This window comes from Anomaloglossus baeobatrachus, chromosome 1 (assembly GCF_048569485.1).
Source record: "Anomaloglossus baeobatrachus isolate aAnoBae1 chromosome 1, aAnoBae1.hap1, whole genome shotgun sequence".
Classification (NCBI taxonomy): domain Eukaryota; kingdom Metazoa; phylum Chordata; class Amphibia; order Anura; family Aromobatidae; genus Anomaloglossus; species Anomaloglossus baeobatrachus.
The window spans coordinates 680,527,325-680,549,573 of record NC_134353.1 but is presented as its reverse complement, the minus strand read 5'-3'; the positions used below and the strand labels follow the sequence as shown (position 1 = coordinate 680,549,573).

The 22,249-nt window shown below is 40.4% G+C and overlaps 1 protein-coding gene and 3 long non-coding RNA genes across 4 annotated transcripts; 1 reads left to right on the top strand and 3 right to left on the bottom strand.

Annotated features, from left to right (window-relative positions):
* Positions 1–2,017: 2,017 nt before the first annotated feature.
* On the bottom strand, positions 2,018–2,956 carry LOC142249051 (olfactory receptor 5I1-like). Its single transcript, XM_075320672.1, has one exon. The coding sequence runs from the start codon at positions 2,954–2,956 to the stop codon at positions 2,018–2,020; it is 939 nt and encodes a 312-aa protein (XP_075176787.1).
* A 9,512-nt stretch (positions 2,957–12,468) lies between these two features.
* Positions 12,469–13,281, bottom strand: LOC142298021 (uncharacterized). The gene is made up of 3 exons (XR_012752245.1): positions 13,201–13,281; positions 13,026–13,113; positions 12,469–12,944 (listed from the first exon to the last, which is right to left on the bottom strand). It is a non-coding gene; the product is annotated as an uncharacterized LOC142298021 (long non-coding RNA).
* Positions 13,282–17,566: 4,285 nt separating this feature from the next.
* LOC142298010 (uncharacterized) lies at positions 17,567–18,052 on the bottom strand. The gene is made up of 3 exons (XR_012752234.1): positions 17,972–18,052; positions 17,797–17,884; positions 17,567–17,715 (listed from the first exon to the last, which is right to left on the bottom strand). It is a non-coding gene; the product is annotated as an uncharacterized LOC142298010 (long non-coding RNA).
* Positions 18,053–20,086: 2,034 nt separating this feature from the next.
* On the top strand, positions 20,087–20,557 carry LOC142297999 (uncharacterized). The gene is made up of 3 exons (XR_012752223.1): positions 20,087–20,167; positions 20,255–20,342; positions 20,424–20,557. It is a non-coding gene; the product is annotated as an uncharacterized LOC142297999 (long non-coding RNA).
* The last annotated feature ends 1,692 nt before the right edge of the window (positions 20,558–22,249 follow it).

Below are 22,249 nucleotides of genomic sequence, written 5' to 3'. Positions count from 1 at the left end.
GCAGCTTTCTCATGTCATATTTACATTTGTTTCAAATTTTGTCTTTTGCTATATTGGATTTAATGTACTCGATGTGATGCTTAAAGATTAGGATTTTTTTTATCTTTTGCTCATTTAATAATGTTACAGATGCAGTGGACTTTACAACAGGAGTACTGGTTCTAACTAGAGTTGAGCGAGTTCCTAACTATTCATATTCACTATACTCATAACGACTACTGTGTAATACTCGCGTCTTCATGCCGAATAGCATGTGCAATGCAAGTCAATGAGGAATACTGGCAATGTAACGAGTAACCCGAATTCTGCACTATTTGCTACTCGCCCGAATAGTATGGCAATCCTGTTAGGCCGGTTTCACATTTGCGTCATTTTGACGGAAACGGAATCCAGCACAAATGCAGTACAGTTCATTTATTTACAGTGGAAGTGCAACACTATGCGGGTTGTTTGCTTCATACACTACCGTATGTGTCCACATGGTGTCGCGCTTCCACTGTAAATATATGAACTGTACTGCATGTGTGCTGGATTGCGTTTCAGTCAAAATGATGCAAATGTGAAACCGGCTGTACTCATTACTTTGCAAGTTTTTCCCCATTGACTTGCATTGCACACGCTATTCGGAATGAATATGCGAGTATTAGAAAGTACTCGTTATGAGTATAGCGAATATGAATAGTTAGGAACTCGCTCAACTCTAGTTCTAACATGATGGGGCATTTTTATTGCACCCAAGTAGACCCCTTTCAACTATTTATGTGACTTCCAAAATTGATTAACTTGACTAGTCCTTATTTTGAGCCTTCATAGTAAAGGCGGTGAATGATTATGCACTGACAACTTTTCAGTTTGCAAGTATTTAAATTTATAACAAAACACTTTTACTTTCCACTGTAACAGTTTGATATATTTTGCCAGTTTCATTACATAAAATTACATTTTAAATCTACTATAATCACAAATATTGATTGCTGGAAGAGACAAAGGCAAAATAGGGTGTTATCATGGTGGTACCAGAGTAAAATAACAGGGAAACACTCACTTGAGGTAGTTGTGAGAGTCACAACTACTAAATACCATGATGGCTGCTGCAGACCCTGAATATGAATTAGTATACGCAAAGCAGAAGAAAAGGGTTTGTGATTAGATTTGTAATTTTATTATTCAATCTGTTTTAGAGTCTTAAGAGCTCCTTCTTCAGGAATCAAAATCACTGATGGACAAAAAGGAGTTCTCAAGACTCTGAAATGCGTTGAATAATAAAATCATGATTCTATTCCCGAGTGATCCACTCTTTCTACAAGTGATATCGGGATAACCCTTTCTTTCTGCTTTACATATACTAAATATCACAAATAAACAACTACCAATTTCAACCATAACAGTTTTTGGAAAGGGTGGCGAATTAATAAAGTATCAGAAAATGTTAACATAAGAAAATAATATCCATTACCCAAACTCAAAAATAAATGGTTATACAGAAAGTTCCAAAAACATTACCAAACCAATTTATAAGAAAAAAGGAACCCACGTAAGAGTAAAACAAATAATCTTTATTGTGAAAGCAATACAAAAGGTGTCATGACAGGATGGCACACAGGATGGCAGCACTAAACCATAGGAGATGAAATCACCCAGTAAACAATGTAAACAAAATAAATGAATCCATTACTTGGGTTCCTTTTTTCTTATAAATTAGTATAATCACAAATAGTAGAACACTTAAAATACAAGGGCGAAAATATATTTTAATGTTAAATTAATATTTAAAAAGTAGTGTAATTTGCACATTATAATTTTTGTATTTATTTTTTTCATATTTTCCCATCTTTGATTATAAATACTTATAATACTGGATATTGAATAACACACTTTTGTTAACAGTAAGTGGCATTTTTTTTTTTAAAAAAAAAAAAAACAATTCTCAAAAAAAGAGCATGGAGAACCGATGAGACAATAGATTGAGCAATATTTATACAAATCTTGTTTGTAATCTGGATTATGGTGTTACAGACTAGAAATTTCTTGTAGTCAATATTTTTCTCAAAATAACTTTTTGAATGGACTGTTTCACTTCCTTGTTTCTTAAACTGTATAAGATTGGGTTCAGCATTGGTATTGCAATGGTATAAAATACAGCAATCTCTTTGTCTAAATTTGAATTTTCATCAGAGGGTTTAAAGTAGGCAAAAATTAAAGTTCCATAAAATAACAGAACAACGGTGATATGAGAGGCACAAGTAGAAAAGGCTTTTTTCTTTCCTTCAGCTGAACGGATGTTTAATATAGCAAACATTATGAATACATATGAAATAAAAATTAGAATAATACAAATAAGTCCAAGTATAAGATCTGTCACTATAAGTACGTTTTTGTTTAATGAAATATCTGAGCAGGATAATGCCAGTACTTGGGGGACCTCACAAAAAAAATGATTGATCTCATTTGGTCCACAAAATGACAACCACAAAGTGCTAGAAGAATGAAAAGAAGAACTCGAAACACCAAAGGCCCAAACAGCAACTGACATAGCAAAGCAAGATTGTTTACTCATAATACTCTTGTACCTTAAAGGATTACAGATAGCCAAGTATCGATCAAGTGACATAAATGTTAGCAGAAGAAATTCAGTGTCCATACCAACAGTGAAAAAAAACATCTGAACAATACATCCATTGAAAGATATGCCTTTTTGCTGAGTAAATAAATTGAACAACATTTTTGGGACAGCTGACGTAGTGCAGATTATATCCAGAAAGGAGAGATTACCAAGGAAGAAATACATTGGCGTGTTTAATGCTGGGTCTAAATTTGTGATAAAAATAATCAGCAGATTACCGACTATAGCTACTAAGTACATTGTAAGAAATACCAAAAACAAAAGGATTCCCAATTCTGGAGGGTTGGAAAGTCCAAGAAGAATAAATTCAGAAATGCGGGACCCATTGTTCATCATATAGTCTATTTTGATAGATAAGTAAACATGAAGAAAAAAACAGAAAAAAAAGTTATTTTCTAAATTAATTTTATAATCATCATAAATCAGGTTCAACATACTGTATATAATAAAATTCGTCTAAAATTGTCCATCACTTCTTTAAGTTTATAATGGAGATAATCAAATTATGACCTACAACTTTGTATGAAAAAGATATTCTACCAATAAAATGCAAAGAATAGTTACAGAATATAATTTTTCTTTTTATTGTTGGAATGTCTAAGCAGTAAAGCTTTAACAAATTTGCAGTATTTTTAGCAAAACATAAGACTTACAATAGTAAGAGGTTTTGTCAAAATGTTTGCTAGAACATTGATTAAGTACAAATATATTAAAAACAACAAAATGTATTAAATCAAATATTAGTTTGAATCAAGGGCTGTTTCTTTTCAGGCGTTATTGATGCATGATCAGTAGATTGACATAGTGGATTCATATATATTTTAACAGTTTGTATAGTTGCATCAATAAAAACTTACTAATAGTGATGATTGAGCACTACCATGCTTGGGTGCTTGTTACTCGTACGAAGCAGTGGGACGCTCAGATGGGCTTGACTCGAGTACCCAAGTATAATGGCAGTCAATGGTGAACTCGAGTATTTTCCTGAAGATTTCTTGGAAAAATGCTGGAGTTTGCCCTTGAATTCCACTATGCTCGGGTACTCTAGTAGCACCCATCCCAGCATTCAACTGCTCATTATGAGTACCGAGCATCCAAGCATGGTAGTGCTCGCTCATCACGAATACTATACCAAAGACATTATAATAGATGCTACCATATTTATTAAAAAATGCCATTTGAGAGATTATATAAGACAATATTCTACATAACAACACTCACATGCTCTCTGGAAGATACAAAATCAATTCTTACTGTGAATGCTAGGTGTCCAATATATATACATTGATTCATGAACAGTAGGGACTTCATCAAGAGGGAATATAAAATGATTGCAATACCTTTCTGAATCGCATTTTGCCCTAGACAATTGACTCCCAAATCATGAATCACAAAGGGACCAATTGTGCTGAGATTTTTTTTTTTTTTTAATAAATGACAATTATATATTTTAATGACAAAATGTATAATTGGTGGAGGAAGGTTGAACTAGATGGACCTATATCTTTTTTCAACCTATGTAACTATGTAATCTGTATACATATAATATTATAAAATTCCTGACATTTCAATTCCCTAATATTATTATTATTATTATTATTATTATTATTATTATTATTATTATTATTATTATTATTAATAATAATAATAATAAATAACCCTTATGCCATATTCCCACATAGCGTAAATTCTGCATTTTTTTTATGAAGAAAATTTGCCGCATCAAACAGTTCATATATATACATATACATATATACATATACAAGAAAGTGATTTTATGAAAAATGCTGTTTAACTGTCTTTTATGGAGAGCCTGAAAAAACACATGTAAAAATGTAATTGCGTTCCACAGGTAGAGCAATGTCAGCTCTGCTTCGTCGCTTTGTACAGACAAGTGTCACTACAGAGCGAGAAGCAGGTAGAGCAATGTCAGCTCTGCTTCATCGCTCTGTACAGACAAGTATCTACTCAGAGCGAGAAGCAGTTATAGCAATGGCAGTTCTGTTTCATCCCTCTGTACAGACAAGTGTATCTACAGAGCAAGAAGCAGGGAGCGCATTGTCAGCTCTGTTTCATCTCTTTTAAAGACATTTAAAGAAGTAGGGGTGCACAGCCACTTAATAATTATAAATGGGACTGCAGCCTCTTGTGTAGAAGGCAATTATCAATAGGGAAGAGAAAAAGCTACACAAATTCAGAGGCGCACATCCGGATTATATAAAAAAAAATCAACATTTTATTGAATCCATGAAAACACCAACAATTAAAAACATTTAAAACCACACATATATACAAAGACAACCTCCATATAATATAATCATGGCTTCGTTGACCAGGGACCAATATAGAAGGTAAATATGGTTGGAGTAAATAATGAATACAATAATCACAGGTAGTTGATAATAACCAAATATACAGTGATTAGCAAGATATAACCCAAAAACACCGTAAATGTGAATTATTTTATATTGTCATCCAACATCAAGTATCCATACATATGTACAAAGAAAGCCACAGCCACTCCATGATTTACCAGGAATTAATATAACACAGTAAAAAAACCATGATGATCATAATACCTGGATAGGGACTAGGACAAGTCGTTTAATTTGAATACAAACAAGAAAAATTGCGACCAAAGTCCAGGGTACAAAGTGAAAAAACTTTATTGGTAAATAGGTGCAGGGCGGCACAAACAAGTGTGGACATAGGCAATGATCTATAGCGGACTACTAACAAACCATAAGTGCTGATTACTAGTAGTGGTAGCGGTTATATGTTAACCGGTATATCTATGTATGTAATCAGATAATAAATAGTCCACCCGGGAAACTGCATGGAATATACAGGCTGGAATATATACCCCAAACCAATTCCTCAAAAAATCATCATGGCAACCACATAAAGAGTATGTTGGAATAATAAATAAATAACAAACAGGGTTGCACAAAGTTAGTGGAGGGTTATGAAAAAGATCCCAGCCTCCAATGATAAGAGAAACATTGATAATTGCAGTTTTACCTGGGAAGTATGAAGACCAAGAAAGCCTGCGTCCAACCCGACGGCCGTTTCGGCTGTAAAGCCTTCGTCAGGGGGCGTGGCAAAGTGAGGGGAAGTGGAAGTTCACAGCCACTTAATAATTATAAATGGGACTGCAGCCTCTTGTGTAGAAGGCAATTATCAATAGGGAAGAGAAAAAGCTACACAAATTCAGAGGCGTACATCCGGATTATATAAAAAAATATCAACATTTTATTGAATCCATGAAAACACCAACAATTAAAAACATTTAAAACCACACATATATACAAAGACGACCTCCATATAATATAATCATGGCTTCGTTGACCAGGGACCAATATAGAAGGTAAATATGGTTGGAGTAAATAATGAATACAATAATCACAGGTAGTTGATAATAACCAAATATACAGTGATTAGCAAGATATAACCCAAAAACACCGTAAATGTGAATTGTTTTATATTGTCATCCAACATCAAGTATCCATACATATATAGATATACCCGGTTAAATAATAGAATTCCAATTCAAGATAGAAAATCATCAACCTCAACAATGAATTAATATTGTAATTTTTCATGAAAACCCTAATCCAATAATGATATACTCAAGCCCAATAATGCATAATACACAATACACATAAGCTAATTGCTAGGATTCCCGGATTAGGGTTATCAGTGAGAAAATATAGGAAAGGGATAAGAGGCTAAGGAATACTCAGCAAAGGTATAGTTCCCCTATCCACCCCATACACACATATTTACCAACTGGGCCCGATTTCTCAGCGATGGCCAGCTGTGAGGCAAGTATGTGGACCGGATTTAAATGGTGGAAAGGGAGAAAAATACTGCCATGGAGGGAGGCAAAATGTTCCTCAGTGAAGGAAGTCATAGGAAGCCCCACGCGTTGTGCTGTGTGGCAGCTTCATCAGGAGTGACAGAGTGAGAAGCAAGGAGAGTATTGTCAACCCTGCTTCATCGCTCTGTGAAGACAAGCATCTCTACAGAGAGATAAGTAGGCTGACAGTGAATGTATGATTCCACTTGAGTATGACTCATACGAGTCTTGCTTTGCATCACCCCGCATGGCCTGACACTCTCCGGTCAGGGGCAGCTCAGCTGCATGGAAATACTTGCAGCCAACCCACTCCTGTCTGGAGAGTGTGCGCCGTGCCGGGTGATACAATACGGGACTTGCACAGTCACAGTCGAAGTTCAATTGAGTCCATGAGCCATAGACTCAAGTGAACCCTGATGTCAATGCGAACATGGCCGTAAACAGCTTAAGACTGCTAAGTGATGATCAGTGTAATGAATACCCCCGGAAGTTAACAGGACCTTCCATGATGTCATAGCCATGTGACCAGTCTGTAAGCCAATGTCTTTACACAATTCACACAAGACTGATCACATGGTTATGACGTCATGGAAAGTTCTTTAGTCAGTGGTGGATACCCAGGGGCACAGAAATGATCGGACACGGAAGCAGAAGCGGCCGGGAGACAGAGTCTGCAGGGTGCATTGCTGGACCTGTAAGTATAATAATAACGTTTTTTAACCCTAGCATGCGTGACATCACAAATATTCACTTTTACGGAATGGGGGCCAAATCATATGGAGAAACTCACATAAATAACTTATACAAGTTTATTTCAAAATTGCAAAATAAGATATGAATAATGCACAACATTTTAATTATTTTTTTGCAGAAAACACCAAAAAACATTTTTTTTTCCAAATTTCAAACAAAGATATGAAAAACACACAAAGGTATATAAATCTAGAGTAAACTAGCTGCAGCTACATTTTTTTCCAACTTTTTCTTTTCAATTGTATTGGTCTTCCAAACAATTTTCACATGTTATCTGTTCTGAAGAATGTTCTTTAAAGACTTCTTCCCCACAAGTGGCACTATATCACTCAGTTTTCCTCTCTAAGTTTCTCGGACAAATGAAACAACGCTTTTCCTTTCTTTCTCCTGGCCCTGGAAAATCCTGAAACTGTACACCACACCTTTTCATTGTTTCTTTAGTTTGCTTTGGTAAGCATTTTATGTTGCTTCACTCCATCATGTGAGGCATTACAAGTTCATGACAAAGGTCCTTTCAAGAATAGGCATCTCTTGTCCTTCCTTCTTGCATGGAATTCTGGATGAGTTTCTATATAAATAATGAATGAATTCAGGGCTGCTACATCAGGCATATTTGAAAAAATTGCTACTGGCCAACGTCTTGTTTGCCTCTTGCATGAATATTCTTCCACTATTTCATCCATTTTGTCTACACCTCCTTTAGTTTTATTGTTAGCAGCATGATTTCTAGTTTCAATTTCCAGTCATTGCTGTCAATACTGCAATCATGATGCATGGCACTAAGTAATATAATGTATTTCTCCTTCTTCGCTTTGTAAGATACCAGTGTCGCTTTGATGTTGAAACCAAAGACACTCTCATAAAGTGCTCGCTGTGGATTTTGTTTCATTGCTTGAGGAATTTCTTGTAGTTTGGCTTCATAATATCAACAAGTGTAACAGCTTTTTCAAACAGAAAATTGCCCAGTGCAACATTGGTAAAATAATTGTCCATGGTAATTTTGACGACATGGACTCTCATGGGTTAAAGTTTCTTAACATTCAGCCAGACGTATTGTTCTACTGTGTGGTAACTCATGTTTGCTTAACTATTGTTTGGGACCAGACCCTTCGAGCATTCATTGTAATGTAGTTGTGTATTGTAATCTAATGTAAATTACCTTAGTAGCCATTGTTGAGTCTATGACTTGCAGACTCCATGTAGATATCTTCAGTCTTTCTGTAGACATCATTTGGATGAACATTGTCCATGCAGCTTGAGCTTGAGATTCATCCAATGGGAGAGGCGATCTTGTCCAACCAATCGATGAGGATGCAGTGTATCTAAGTGGAAGGCTGTGGCTATAAAAGGGATTTCTTTAAGCCATCAGGTTGTTGATGGATGCTGATGCATCCAGTCTAAGCTCTCAGGAGCTGACTAGAGGATCAGGATATCTTATGGCTTCAATCTAGGGACTCCGGTTCCGGTTGGAGACCATATCCACAGCCTAGGGATTTCGACTCCAGCTGCCAGGATTGTAACATCATATCAGGACTACCTAAGGAGGACACTCAGGTTGGGACAATCCGGTCACCTGGCTACAGACTTTACAGACCTCACACAGCTTCCTAAATCTGGCGCTATTCCTTTCTCGGTGGGTGCCCGCCGAAAGCGGGGTGCTGCTGGATTGGAGTAAGCGGCCCTGGAAGCTCTGAGGCATGGACATTCTAAATCCCTGGTGAGCCAGCGGAAGGGTGAGACTCTGTTGCCTGTTACATTTGTGTGTTTTGCTGGTTATGTGTTATGTGCGTTAATATTTTGGGGATCCAATAAAGTCTAATTATTGTGGTTCCCTCACCCTGTGTTGTCTGAGTAGTGTTACGCCCACGGATAAGGAGGCCGGCGTTCAGTTGGGATGAGCCCTGAGCCACGCTGTCTTTCTAAAGGCGGCGGGTTTTAGTGGACGAGTGCACCCACTGAGGCCCGTGTCTCCACAATTGGTGGCAGCGGTGGGATACTACTCAGCCTGGTTTACCCAGGGGAGCTGCAGCGGACTGGTGTTCATGGACACCGTCCAGGGCTCAACAACCAGGAAGGAACATAAGCATACTCAGCAGGCCATAGTGGAGGCATTCAGGTTTCGGACGCTGCCATGTCCAACCCCACCAGCTCTGCCATGGGACGAGGACCAGAGAGGAGTTACGACCGCAGCAGTAAATGGATGCTACAGGATCTGTGTCAGAGGCGAAAGATTATCTACTGGAACGCTGAAACTCGGTCGGACTTGATTCAAAAATTAGTCGGTTGGGATGCCCAGAATGATGCAGGGGACGATGAGGATCCCACTGATATTGACCCGGAGGATTTAATCTATGTGTCACATCATGGATCTAGTCACAATCAGGAATACACTTGGTCCAAAATGGCCCAAGCCACAGCGTTGTTGACTGCATTGGGGCCTAAATCCTCAAGAGAAGAGAAGGCTTGGGTTCTGGAATATGTTTATGGTGTGCCAGCTGCCGTACTGCTAGCACCAGCCACTCGACAATGATGGTCCCGCTACCCAGCAGAAGCTGCACCAAAACAAAGAGGTGGCATGCTTGGAGCCCGTCTGCCACTCCAACCAGTCAACATATGCTGAGATGAACCAACGAGACCTGAGGAATGCTACTCCCAAGAAACACCAATAGCTGAGGAAGTGGTTTATCCAGTCCACACCCTACGGCAGGCCGGACACCGTACACCAGCCAACCTCCATCCCCACATCCAGACGGTCAAGGTCGGTGATATACAGGCTCAGGGACTTCGAGACATTGGATCTTCCATCACTTTGGTAAGCCCAGTTATTGTTTCCCCAGAAGACCATTTATCAGATTCCCAATTATCCATCTCCCTGGCTGAGGGCCAGCGCTCGATGCCTCTCATGGGTTAAAGTTTCTTAACATTCAGCCAGACGTATTGTTCTTATGTGTGCTAAGTCATGTTTGCTTAGCTATTGTTTCTCCAGATCCTTCCAGTAATCATTGTATTGTAGTTGTGTATTGCTAATGTAATTACCTTAGTAGCCATTGTCTAGTCGGTGACTTGCAGACTTCATGTATACCCTCAGTCATTCTGTAGACATCATTTGGATGAACATTGTCTATGCAGCTTGAGATTCATCCAATGGGAGAGGTGATCTTGTCCAAACAATCGATGAGGACGCATCGTGAAACTCTGTTGCCTGTTATATTTGTGTGTTTTGCTGGTTATGTGTTATGTGCCGTTGATATTTTGGGGATCCAATAAAGTCTAATTATTGTGGTTCCCTCACCCTGTGTTGTCTGAGTAGTGTTACGCCCACGGTTCAGGAGGCCGGCATTCAGTTGGGATGAGATCTGAGCCACACTGTCTTTCTAAAGGCGGCAGGTTTTAGCAGACGAGACCACCCACTGAGGCCCGTGTCTCCACAACAATCACATAAAAACACATTATAAATGTACACATACAGTTAATAAACATTACCTGTCCCTGCGATGCGTCCTGCACTCTGTCTCCTGCCACTTTTCCTTCCAATAATCGCTGCATCCTCCCGGTAACCAGCACTGATGATAGGACCTATTGTGACGTCAAAATAGCATGTGACCAGTCACGTGTCTATTATCTCGTTGGCTACAGACTGGTCACATAGCTAGATGTCATGCTAGGTCCTGTTATTGCATGTCTCCGGTACGCGGTGCACATTTGTGCATCCCCGTGTAACAGCGAGATGCTCTGGCACACGGTCGACTCCCCGTTCTACTTCCCTGTTCCGTTATTCACCGGCTGCCACAGCCGGTCAATAACGGAAATCACCATTGCTATAGCAACGCGCCTGTCAGCTGTGACGTCACCGCTAAAAGCCAGCAGATTCTTCTCACTCACGGAGTGAAAAGACTGCACAGGAAGCAGCAGCGTCCTTCCTCCCATGCAGCGCTGTCTGATATAGAAGAGCTGCATGGGTTGAAGGAGAAAGAAAACAGAAGACCATGGATCATGGAGAGATAAGAGGGAGTAATAAACATGGAGTCTCTAAGTGTGTCTGTTTATTTATTTCTATTAAAGTATTTTTTCTCTGTGTGGTGTCTTTGTTTTAACCCTTTATTGGAGATTCTTAATGCCTGGGTCAAACTTGCCTGACATTAAGAATCTCTGGCTTAATACTAGCTAGTAAAACAAAGCTAGTATTAACTCATAATTACCCAGCAAGCCACCTGGCTTCAGGGCTGCTGGAAGAGTTGGATACAACGCCAGATGATGGCGCTTCTATGAAAGCGCCATTTTCTGGGGCGGCTGCGGATTGCAATTCGCAGCAGAGGGGCCCAGAAAGCTCAGGCCAACATGTGCTGTGGATTCCAATCCCCAGCTGCCTAGTTTTACCTGGCTGGACACAAAAAATATGGCGGAGCCCACGTCATTTGTTTTTTAGTTATTTCATGAAATAAGTGAAATAATTAAAAAAAACGGGCTTCCATATATTTTTGGTTCCCAGCCGGGTACAAATAGGTAGCTGGGAGTTGGGGGCAGCCCGTAGGTGCCTGCTGTACCTGGCTAGCATACAAAAACATGGCGAAACCAACGTCATTTGTTTTTTAATTATTTCAGGTACAATTATTACAATTATTAAACCATATTTATGCGTCCAGCCAGGTACAACTAGGCAGCTGGGGATTGGAATCCACAGCACAGGTTGGCCTGAGCTTTCTGGGCCCCTCTACTGCGAATTACACTCTGCAGCCGCCCCAGAAAATGGCGCTTTCATAGAAGCACCATCTTCTGGCGCTGTATCCAACTCTTCCAGCTGCCCTGGTGACGGGTGGCTCGCTGGGTAATAATAGGGTTGGGGCTAGCTGTATATTATCAACTGGCTCTAAGCCCGAAATTCATGGTGTCATGCCAATATTAGACATGGCCACCATGAATTTCTAGTACCGATAAAAAAATCCACAACACACAGAAAAATATTTTTATTATAAATAAAACACAACGCAATTAGTGACTCCATCTTTATTGAAATAAAGAATCCCCCTATACAGTAATCCTGGGTCAAGTGTCCCGCGCCATCCAATCTGGATCCAATATCATCTGATCGGTTTGCTGGAAGGCAAAGCGATCAGATGATTTGTCAGGTTCAAGGGCAAGAATCACATGACACAGCAGCTGATTGTATAAACGGCTTTTATGCAATGAGCTGATGCTTCAGTGCAAAAAAATATTAAATAGCCACTGGGTTAAATACACAGATTAACAGTTCAGGACAGCAGTATTGCGCAATAGGGTCACCATATGCGAGAAAAATTCTTTAAAATTTAACTTTTAATTAAATTATTCATAAAAATGAGGATAATCCTCACTGACAAACAAACAAACAATACAAGAATAGGTTTGGCCCCTCCTACTTTTCAAGAGTTCAATGCAAACCACAAGTAGACTATTACCGCTAATATAAAGTGGAACTTTTTGCCCATGAATCAGGTGCTAGTTTCATAAAGTCCACTGATAAATAAAGAATTGGAATTATCTCACCAAATTCTGATATACCACATATTAAATTCGAATGGGTTCAGGCATCCTCCTGGCGGAACCTCATGATTATGAAATTGTACCTCCCAACGCGTTTCGTTAGAAAAGCAAACTCATCAGGGGAGCTTATAATTGTGGCAATTACATCTCAGATCTCATAAAAAATGAGTCCAAAAAGTTCATCATATGCTGAAACAAAACATATATAGAGTAACAATAAGTATCAGCATATCAATGGTTAATCACACAATCATATGTGGAGAAACTCACCAAAGATCATAGACTCAAAACAGGAGTCATATGTGCGGTCAATCCAATTCAGGTCCCACAAGCCATGGACCTCACTTGCAATGGCATGCTGAAATACATTTATAGATAAACAGACATCAGCATGTCAGGAACGATTCATTCCATGACAGCATGCAGACAGAGCAGGGGGACTCACCACATGGCAGGAGCGGCCGTGCTTCTCGCTCTAACAAGAGAGCCACCGCAGACTGTCAGGGTTTAAATGTTCCCACCCTGCACCAGCGTGTGACGTGGTTTCCGCCCATTCCGGTCACATGACCGCAGAGGAGCACACCACGTCATGATGTTTACACTGTAGCCGTGGTGATGTGCACCTCCCCTCAGCAAGTCATGTGACAAAACGTCACACAAACAAGGGAAACAGCCCGATATTAAACTGCAGGCACACAGTATCATTCCGGCTTGCATGCAGATTCAAAGAATCGTCCAATTCTCCAGCATTCATTTACAAGTAATCACTAGGAGGGTATTGTTTGTACAGAACAGACTGCTCATGACTCAGTGATTTATATCCGCTTATTTTGAACAGTCGGTTTCACCAGTGTATATCACAAGCAGTATAATGGTGATTGCATACCATACTCAAAAGGTCACAGCCATACCACCACAATAATCAAAGACATGCCCGTGGAGAACAAAAGCCCCACTTTAGAAGGATGTCACCCAGAAATATGGGGACCTCAAAAAAGCTCAAAATCAATATTATACTCAAAGGGCAAAATAGCAAAGGGGCTCCGATGTCATACTAATAGTCAGATTAAAATAACCTACTGAAGAGCTAGCAATAAATTGTGCCCATATCGATCACAGCAAACCTCCAAAACCTATGAGGTACATCAGGGGAACCTTTAAGAATACCGATCAGAAATAGAATTAGAAACCGCCACATAGATATTAGCCTGACCCTACTTAAACCAAATTTCAGGGATGGCCCTACCTATCACGTGGGGGTCGGCGCCGTAAGACAGAACGATGTGTGGGCGCCCCCACTCGGCCGACGTCTCACCCTCCTAACTAAGCTCACCCTACAACACCACTAAATAAAGGGTGCGAAAGAGAGTTCTTCATTTAAACCATTAGGATGAAGTGTTTTCAACCAGAAAATCCATCTGGATTCTTGCTGCAACAGTCTCTTATCCCAGTCCCCTCCTCTAGGTGGAGGCCTGATGTGATCGATACCCTGAAATTTCAAAACAGTGGAGTCTCCATTGTGTACTTTATTAATGTGCCTCGCCAATGATGTATCATTATTAAGTCTAATGTCCCTCAGATGTTCTCCTATCCGTCGTCTTAGTTCCCTGCGAGTTTTACCTACATACTCCATATTGCATATACAGGTCGCCTTATATATCACACCTCGTGTTTTACAATTAATAAACGACCGGATGTCATACTCTTTCTTGGTCACTTGACTGTGGAATTTGTTTCCCACTATGATGGAGTTACAGGCAATACATCCGTCACATCTAAAACAACCCTTCAACGTTGGTATAGCCTCAAAAGGATTTTTTGGGGCGAGATAGCTGTGAACCAGCCGGTCCTTCAGCGATCTCGCTCTCCTATACGTAACGGATGGCCTGTCTGTAAGAAGGTCTCCTATATCACCATCCATTTTCAATATGGGCCAATACTTCTCAAGGATGTCTCTTACATCCCCCGCTCCATTGTTGAAAGTTGTTATAAATCTCATCACATCCCTGCCCTCGTCCTTCACCAATTTTTTAGGGGGGTATAGAAGATCTGTTCTTTTAACCTTCTTTATGTCAGCAGCCGCTCTACTTATCACTTGTTCTGGATATCCTCTTTCAAGAAATCTTTTCTCTAGATCTTTAGACTGGTTTTTGAAATGCAATTCATCAGAGCAGTTCCTCCGAATTCTGGCGAACTGTCCCTTAGGGATGCCCCTCTTCAAACTCAGGGGGTGACTGCTTTCCCATTTTAGTAACGAGTTAGTTGAAGTCGGTTTACGATAAGTACTCGTTACCAGGTTGCCTCCCGAGTCTTTCTCGATCAAAAGGTCCAAAAAGGATAATTTTGACTTATTCATCTCAAAAGTGAAAAAGAGACCCAAGTCGTTTTTATTCAAATCATCCATAAACCTCTTTAGTCCAGCTTCATTGCCTTTCCACACCATAAAAATATCATCAATGAATCTATACCAGATTCCGATGTTCTCATTGATGGACTCACGGTCCTCTCTGAAGACCACTGTTTCCTCCCACCAGCCCAGGAGCAGATTTGCGTACGACGGGGCACAGGGGCTCCCCATCGCTGTGCCCCTGAGCTGGTGGAAGGTGTGGCCATCAAAGGAAAAAACATTGTGTGTCAGGCAAAACTTGAGGATATCCATGATAAAACCAGTGTGTTCTTCACACTGTATTCCCCTGCCCTTCAAAAAATATTGGGCCGCCGACAAACCCAAGTCATGGCGTATGGACGAGTACAAGGATTCAACATCAATACCCACAAGGAGCGTCTCTTCCTCAAATGTAAGTCCTTCCACTTTTCTCAGCAGGTCAGTTGTATCTGACAGATAAGAGTCCAAGCCTAAAACAAATGGCTTAAGGATGTTATCCAGATAAACACCAAGATTCTGTGTCAGATTATCGACACCAGAAATTATAGGTCTACCTTTCAGGGGGTTAGTCCCTTTATGCAGTTTGGGTAGGCTGTAAAATGTAGCCATCACTGGGTGCCTTGGGAGGAGGAAGTCAAACTCAGACTTACTGATCAGTTTCTTCTCCAAAGCAGTCAGGAGAATCAATCTCAAATCCTTCCAATACTGTTGTGATGGATTGGACTTCAGTCTCACATAACTATTTTTGTCCCCTAAGATGTTATAACACATTTCAAGATATTTTTCTCGATCCATCACAACAGTGTTCCCCCCTTTGTCAGATTGCTTAATAACTATATCAGTCGCCTTCCCCAAAGCGTTAAGACTCACCATCTCCTCCTTAGTCAGATTAAATTTTACCTTATGGTTGGGTTTCAACCTTTCCAACTCCTGAGAGACAAGGTTACAAAAGACATCAATTGCACTGAGATCATTCTGGATTGGTGGCATTCTAGTACTCCTCAGTTTGAGATCTGTGAAGGGACCCTGACCCGTTAATTCAGGTCCCATCACATCCAAATTATATAGGAGTCGGACATCTTCCAGGATGTCATCCTGAATACCTAGATCAGTGCATGTCTTTTTGTTATCCCTAATGAAGTATTTCTTCCACTTCAGTTTCCTAATGAAGAGATTGAGGTCCTTAACGCTTTCAAAGCCATTGTAATCTGTCGTCGGCACAAATGAGAGACCCTTACTAAGCACACTTAATTCGATGGTGGTAAGTACCCTGTTGGAGAGGTTAACTACTTGCTGGTGTCCGGAGGATTCTGATAACCTCCTCGGTTCGTTCGATTTCTGAGGAAATATTCCCTCGGCTCTAAAAAATGGCCACTCTGATAAGGTTGATTAAACCTGCCCCTCCCATTCCCAAAGTTCTTTTTCCTTCTACCTCTAGCTCCTATATTTCTTCCTTCGGAATCAGATACATCAGTATCCGTTGTGGAGCACTCGGTCTCACTGGGTTTCACAAAACGTGGCGGGGCAAAGTTATATATTTTATTTTCCCTAAAATCTTGCAGATCTCTATTATAGAATTTATGTTTTTTATCTTTCAAATGATACTGATATTTTTCAATTGTATTCTGCAGAACTTTTTCTTTACCTGAAAATTCTGATTCTTTTGAAAAAGTATTAGTCATTTCTATCTGTTCTTTAAGTGCTATCTCTAGATCTGCAAGATTCTTTTTCTCTTCATCTAAGAGTAAGGTCATCAACCTTAGAGAACTCTCAGTGGCTTCTTTCTCCCATTTTGCAGCCAGTTCCTGACTTCTATATCGGTAACCTGGCTGAAGGGAGATCCTCAGATGCCTAGGGACAATCCTATCACGAAGATAAACCTCCAGAGACTGTACTTCCCACCAAGAAGCTGTCCTGTTTTTGTAAATTTTAGTTAGTTCACGAAAAGCCCCATTAAGGGTAGGAGTATATTTTTTCTGTACGAAAGTTTTCTCTGAGAAAACATCCTTTGCTTCATTTGCCCAGGAGCCTATATCAATACCTGTACTCAGGAAGCCCGCCATACCAAATCAATATATTAAATAGCCACTGGGTTAAATACACAGATTAACAGTTCAGGACAGCAGTATTGCGCAATAGGGTCACCATATGCGAGAAAAATTCTTTAAAATTTAACTTTTAATTAAATTATTCATAAAAATGAGGATAATCCTCACTGACAAACAAACAAACAATACAAGAATAGGTTTGGCCCCTCCTACGTTTCAAGAGTTCAATGCAAACCACAAGTAGACTATTACCGCTAATATAAAGTGGAACTTTTTGCCCATGAATCAGGTGCTAGTTTCATAAAGTCCACTGATAAATAAAGAATTGGAATTATCTCACAAAATTCTGATATACCACATATTAAATTCGAATGGGTTCAGGCATCCTCCTGGCGGAACCTCATGATTATGAAATTGTACCTCCCAACGCGTTTCGTTAGAAAAGCAAACTCATCAGGGGAGCTTATAATTGTGGCAATTACATCTCAGATCTCATAAAAAATGAGTCCAAAAAGTTCATCATATGCTGAAACAAAACATATATAGAGTAACAATAAGTATCAGCATATCAATGGTTAATCACACAATCATATGTGGAGAAACTCACCAAAGATCATAGACTCAAAACAGGAGTCATATGTGCGGTCAATCCAATTCAGGTCCCACAAGCCATGGACCTCACTTGCAATGGCATGCTGAAATACATTTATAGATAAACAGACATCAGCATGTCAGGAACGATTCATTCCATGACAGCATGCAGACAGAGCAGGGGGACTCACCACATGGCAGGAGCGGCCGTGCTTCTCGCTCTAACAAGAGAGCCACCGCAGACTGTCAGGGTTTAAATGTTCCCACCCTGCACCAGCGTGTGACGTGGTTTCCGCCCATTCCGGTCACATGACCGCAGAGGAGCACACCACGTCATGATGTTTACACTGTAGCCGTGGTGATGTGCACCTCCCCTCAGCAAGTCATGTGACAAAACGTCACACAAACAAGGGAAACAGCCCGATATTAAACTGCAGGCACACAGTATCATTCCGGCTTGCATGCAGATTCAAAGAATCGTCCAATCCTCCAGCATTCATTCACAAGTAATCACTAGGAGGGTATTGTTTGTACAGAACAGACTGCTCATGACTCAGTGATTTATATCCGCTTATTTTGAACAGTCGGTTTCACCAGTGTATATCACAAGCAGTATAATGGTGATTGCATACCATACTCAAAAGGTCACAGCCATACCACCACAATAATCAAAGACATGCCCGTGGAGAACAAAAGCCCCACTTTAGAAGGATGTCACCCAGAAATATGGGGACCTCAAAAAAGCTCAAAATCAATATTATACTCAAAGGGCAAAATAGCAAAGGGGCTCCGATGTCATACTAATAGTCAGATTAAAATAACCTACTGAAGAGCTAGCAATAAATTGTGCCCATATCGATCACAGCAAACCTCCAAAACCTATGAGGTACATCAGGGGAACCTTTAAGAAAATGGATGGTGATATAGGAGACCTTCTTACAGACAGGCCATCCGTTACGTATAGGAGAGCGAGATCGCTGAAGGACCGGCTGGTTCACAGCTATCTCGCCCCAAAAAATCCTTTTGAGGCTATACCAACGTTGAAGGGTTGTTTTAGATGTGACGGATGTATTGCCTGTAACTCCATCATAGTGGGAAACAAATTCCACAGTCAAGTGACCAAGAAAGAGTATGACATCCGGTCGTTTATTAATTGTAAAACACGAGGTGTGATATATAAGGCGACCTGTATATGCAATATGGAGTATGTAGGTAAAACTCGCAGGGAACTAAGACGACGGATAGGAGAACATCTGAGGGACATTAGACTTAATAATGATACATCATTGGCGAGGCACATTAATAAAGTACACAATGGAGACTCCACTGTTTTGAAATTTCAGGGTATCGATCACATCAGGCCTCCACCTAGAGGAGGGGACTGGGATAAGAGACTGTTGCAGCAAGAATCCAGATGGATTTTCTGGTTGAAAACACTTCATCCTAATGGTTTAAATGAAGAACTCTCTTTCGCACCCTTTATTTAGTGGTGTTGTAGGGTGAGCTTAGTTAGGAGGGTGAGACGTCGGCCGAGTGGGGGCGCCCACACATCATTCTGTCTTACGGCGCCGACCCCCACGTGATAGGTAGGGCCATCCCTGAAATTTGGTTTAAGTAGGGTCAGGCTAATATCTATGTGGCGGTTTCTAATTCTATTTCTGATCGGTATTCTTAAAGGTTCCCCTGATGTACCTCATAGGTTTTGGAGGTTTGCTGTGATCGATATGGGCACAATTTATTGCTAGCTCTTCAGTAGGTTATTTTAATCTGACTATTAGTATGACATCGGAGCCCCTTTGCTATTTTGACCTTTGAGTATAATATTGATTTTGAGCTTTTTTGAGGTCCCCATATTTCTGGGTGACATCCTTCTAAAGTGGGGCTTTTGTTCTCCACGGGCATGTCTTTGATTATTGTGGTGGTATGGCTGTGACCTTTTGAGTATGGTATGCAATCACCATTATACTGCTTGTGATATACACTGGTGAAACCGACTGTTCAAAATAAGCGGATATAAATCACTGAGTCATGAGCAGTCTGTTCTGTACAAACAATACCCTCCTAGTGATTACTTGTGAATGAATGCTGGAGGATTGGACGATTCTTTGAATCTGCATGCAAGCCGGAATGATACTGTGTGCCTGCAGTTTAATATCGGGCTGTTTCCCTTGTTTGTGTGACGTTTTGTCACATGACTTGCTGAGGGGAGGTGCACATCACCACGGCTACAGTGTAAACATCATGACGTGGTGTGCTCCTCTGCGGTCATGTGACCGGAATGGGCGGAAACCACGTCACACGCTGGTGCAGGGTGGGAACATTTAAACCCTGACAGTCTGCGGTGGCTCTCTTGTTAGAGCGAGAAGCACGGCCGCTCCTGCCATGTGGTGAGTCCCCCTGCTCTGTCTGCATGCTGTCATGGAATGAATCGTTCCTGACATGCTGATGTCTGTTTATCTATAAATGTATTTCAGCATGCCATTGCAAGTGAGGTCCATGGCTTGTGGGACCTGAATTGGATTGACCGCACATATGACTCCTGTTTTGAGTCTATGATCTTTGGTGAGTTTCTCCACATATGATTGTGTGATTAACCATTGATATGCTGATACTTATTGTTACTCTATATATGTTTTGTTTCAGCATATGATGAACTTTTTGGACTCATTTTTTATGAGATCTGAGATGTAATTGCCACAATTATAAGCTCCCCTGATGAGTTTGCTTTTCTAACGAAACGCGTTGGGAGGTACAATTTCATAATCATGAGGTTCCGCCAGGAGGATGCCTGAACCTATTCGAATTTAATATGTGGTATATCAGAATTTGGTGAGATAATTCCAATTCTTTATTTATCAGTGGACTTTATGAAACTAGCACCTGATTCATGGGCAAAAAGTTCCACTTTATATTAGCGGTAATAGTCTACTTGTGGTTTGCATTGAACTCTTGAAAAGTAGGAGGGGCCAAACCTATTCTTGTATTGTTTGTTTGTTTGTCAGTGAGGATTATCCTCATTTTTATGAATAATTTAATTAAAAGTTAAATTTTAAAGAATTTTTCTCGCCTTCAGTGCAAAAAAACCCAAAAAAACTACACACTTCTGTGCAGACTCTTGTCCGACGGCATCAGCTGATAGTTTAGCCGGCTGGGCGGTAAAAAGCCGGCCCCACCGCTAGACTTATAGTGTCAGCTGATGCCGTCAGGTGACCGCATCAGCTGATCACCGCCAGGTCTGAGAAAGAGAGAGAAAGAATTGAGAGAGAGAAGATAGAGAAAAGAGAGAGGAGAGAGAAAGAGAGAGAGAGGAGCGAGAAGAGAGAGAGAGAAAGAAGAGAGAGAGAAAGAGAGAAAGAAGAGAGAGAGAGAAACAGAGAAAGAAGAGAGAAAGAAGAGAAATAGAGAAAGAAGAGAAGAGAAGAAAGGAGAGAGAGAGAGAAAGAAAGGACAGAGAGAAAGGAGAGAGAGAAAGGAGAGAGAGAAAGAGGAGAGAGAAGAGAGAGAGAAAAGAGAGAGAAAGGAGAGATAGAAAAAGGAGAAAAGAGAAAGAGAGAAAAAGAAAGAGAAAAAGAAAGAGAGACAGATAAAGAGAGAGAGGAGAGAGCAATGTAGCCTCATTCCGTGAACTGCTCCAATTTTAAAAATGTGTCCTGCGGCTCACAGCTGATGTCCGACTCCTCCCCTCAGTGCATAATTAAATTATAATTATAAATATATTGTAAAAATATTATAAATATAATTTAAAATAAAAAAAAGTTCTTTACCAGGACTAGAACTCACAACCTCATGCTTCTTAGGTGAGCACTCTATCCACTCAGCTACTGACTCTATTAAAGATGGGTAGTAATTTGGTAATCTTAAAGTCTGCATTGCTGAAGTCTCTGCTGACCGTGCAATTCATTTCATTGCTACGTGGAGCTGATACAGAGCACTCGTGTTCTGTAGCAGAGCTGACAGTGTCATGTGGATTACGTCGGACTTGGAGGGGTATTTGTGGATTTTAATAAAATGGTGAAACAGGGGTTTTTTTGTCTTTTATTCCAAATAAAGGATTTTTCGGTGTGTGTGTTTATTTACTTTTACATTGATCATGGAAGGTGTCTCGGGGAGACGCCTGGCATGATTAACTCTTGATTACCTCGATTGCCACCGCACCAGGGCAATTCGGGATGAGCTGGGTAGAGACCCCCGGGTCTGTTGCATCTAATGGATGCGGCTGTTCCGGGCGGCTGCTAGGTGATATTGTTAGGGTGGAGGGCTCCCCATACCATGGCGCTCTCCATCCTGCAATACTAGCCTCCAGCCATGTGGCTTTATCCTGGCTGGTATCAAATATGGGGGGAACCGTATTTTTTTGTTATTATTTATTTATTTATTTTAATACACGATATAATTAAAAATAAAAAAATAAATAAATTCTTCACCGGGACGGCCTAGACTAGAACTCGTGCCCTAATGCTTCATAGACG

Coding starts and splice junctions, on each gene's coding strand:
- LOC142249051 (XM_075320672.1), bottom strand. CDS start 2,956: ATGAACAATGGGTCCCGCATTTCTGAATTTATTCTTCTTGGACTTTCC.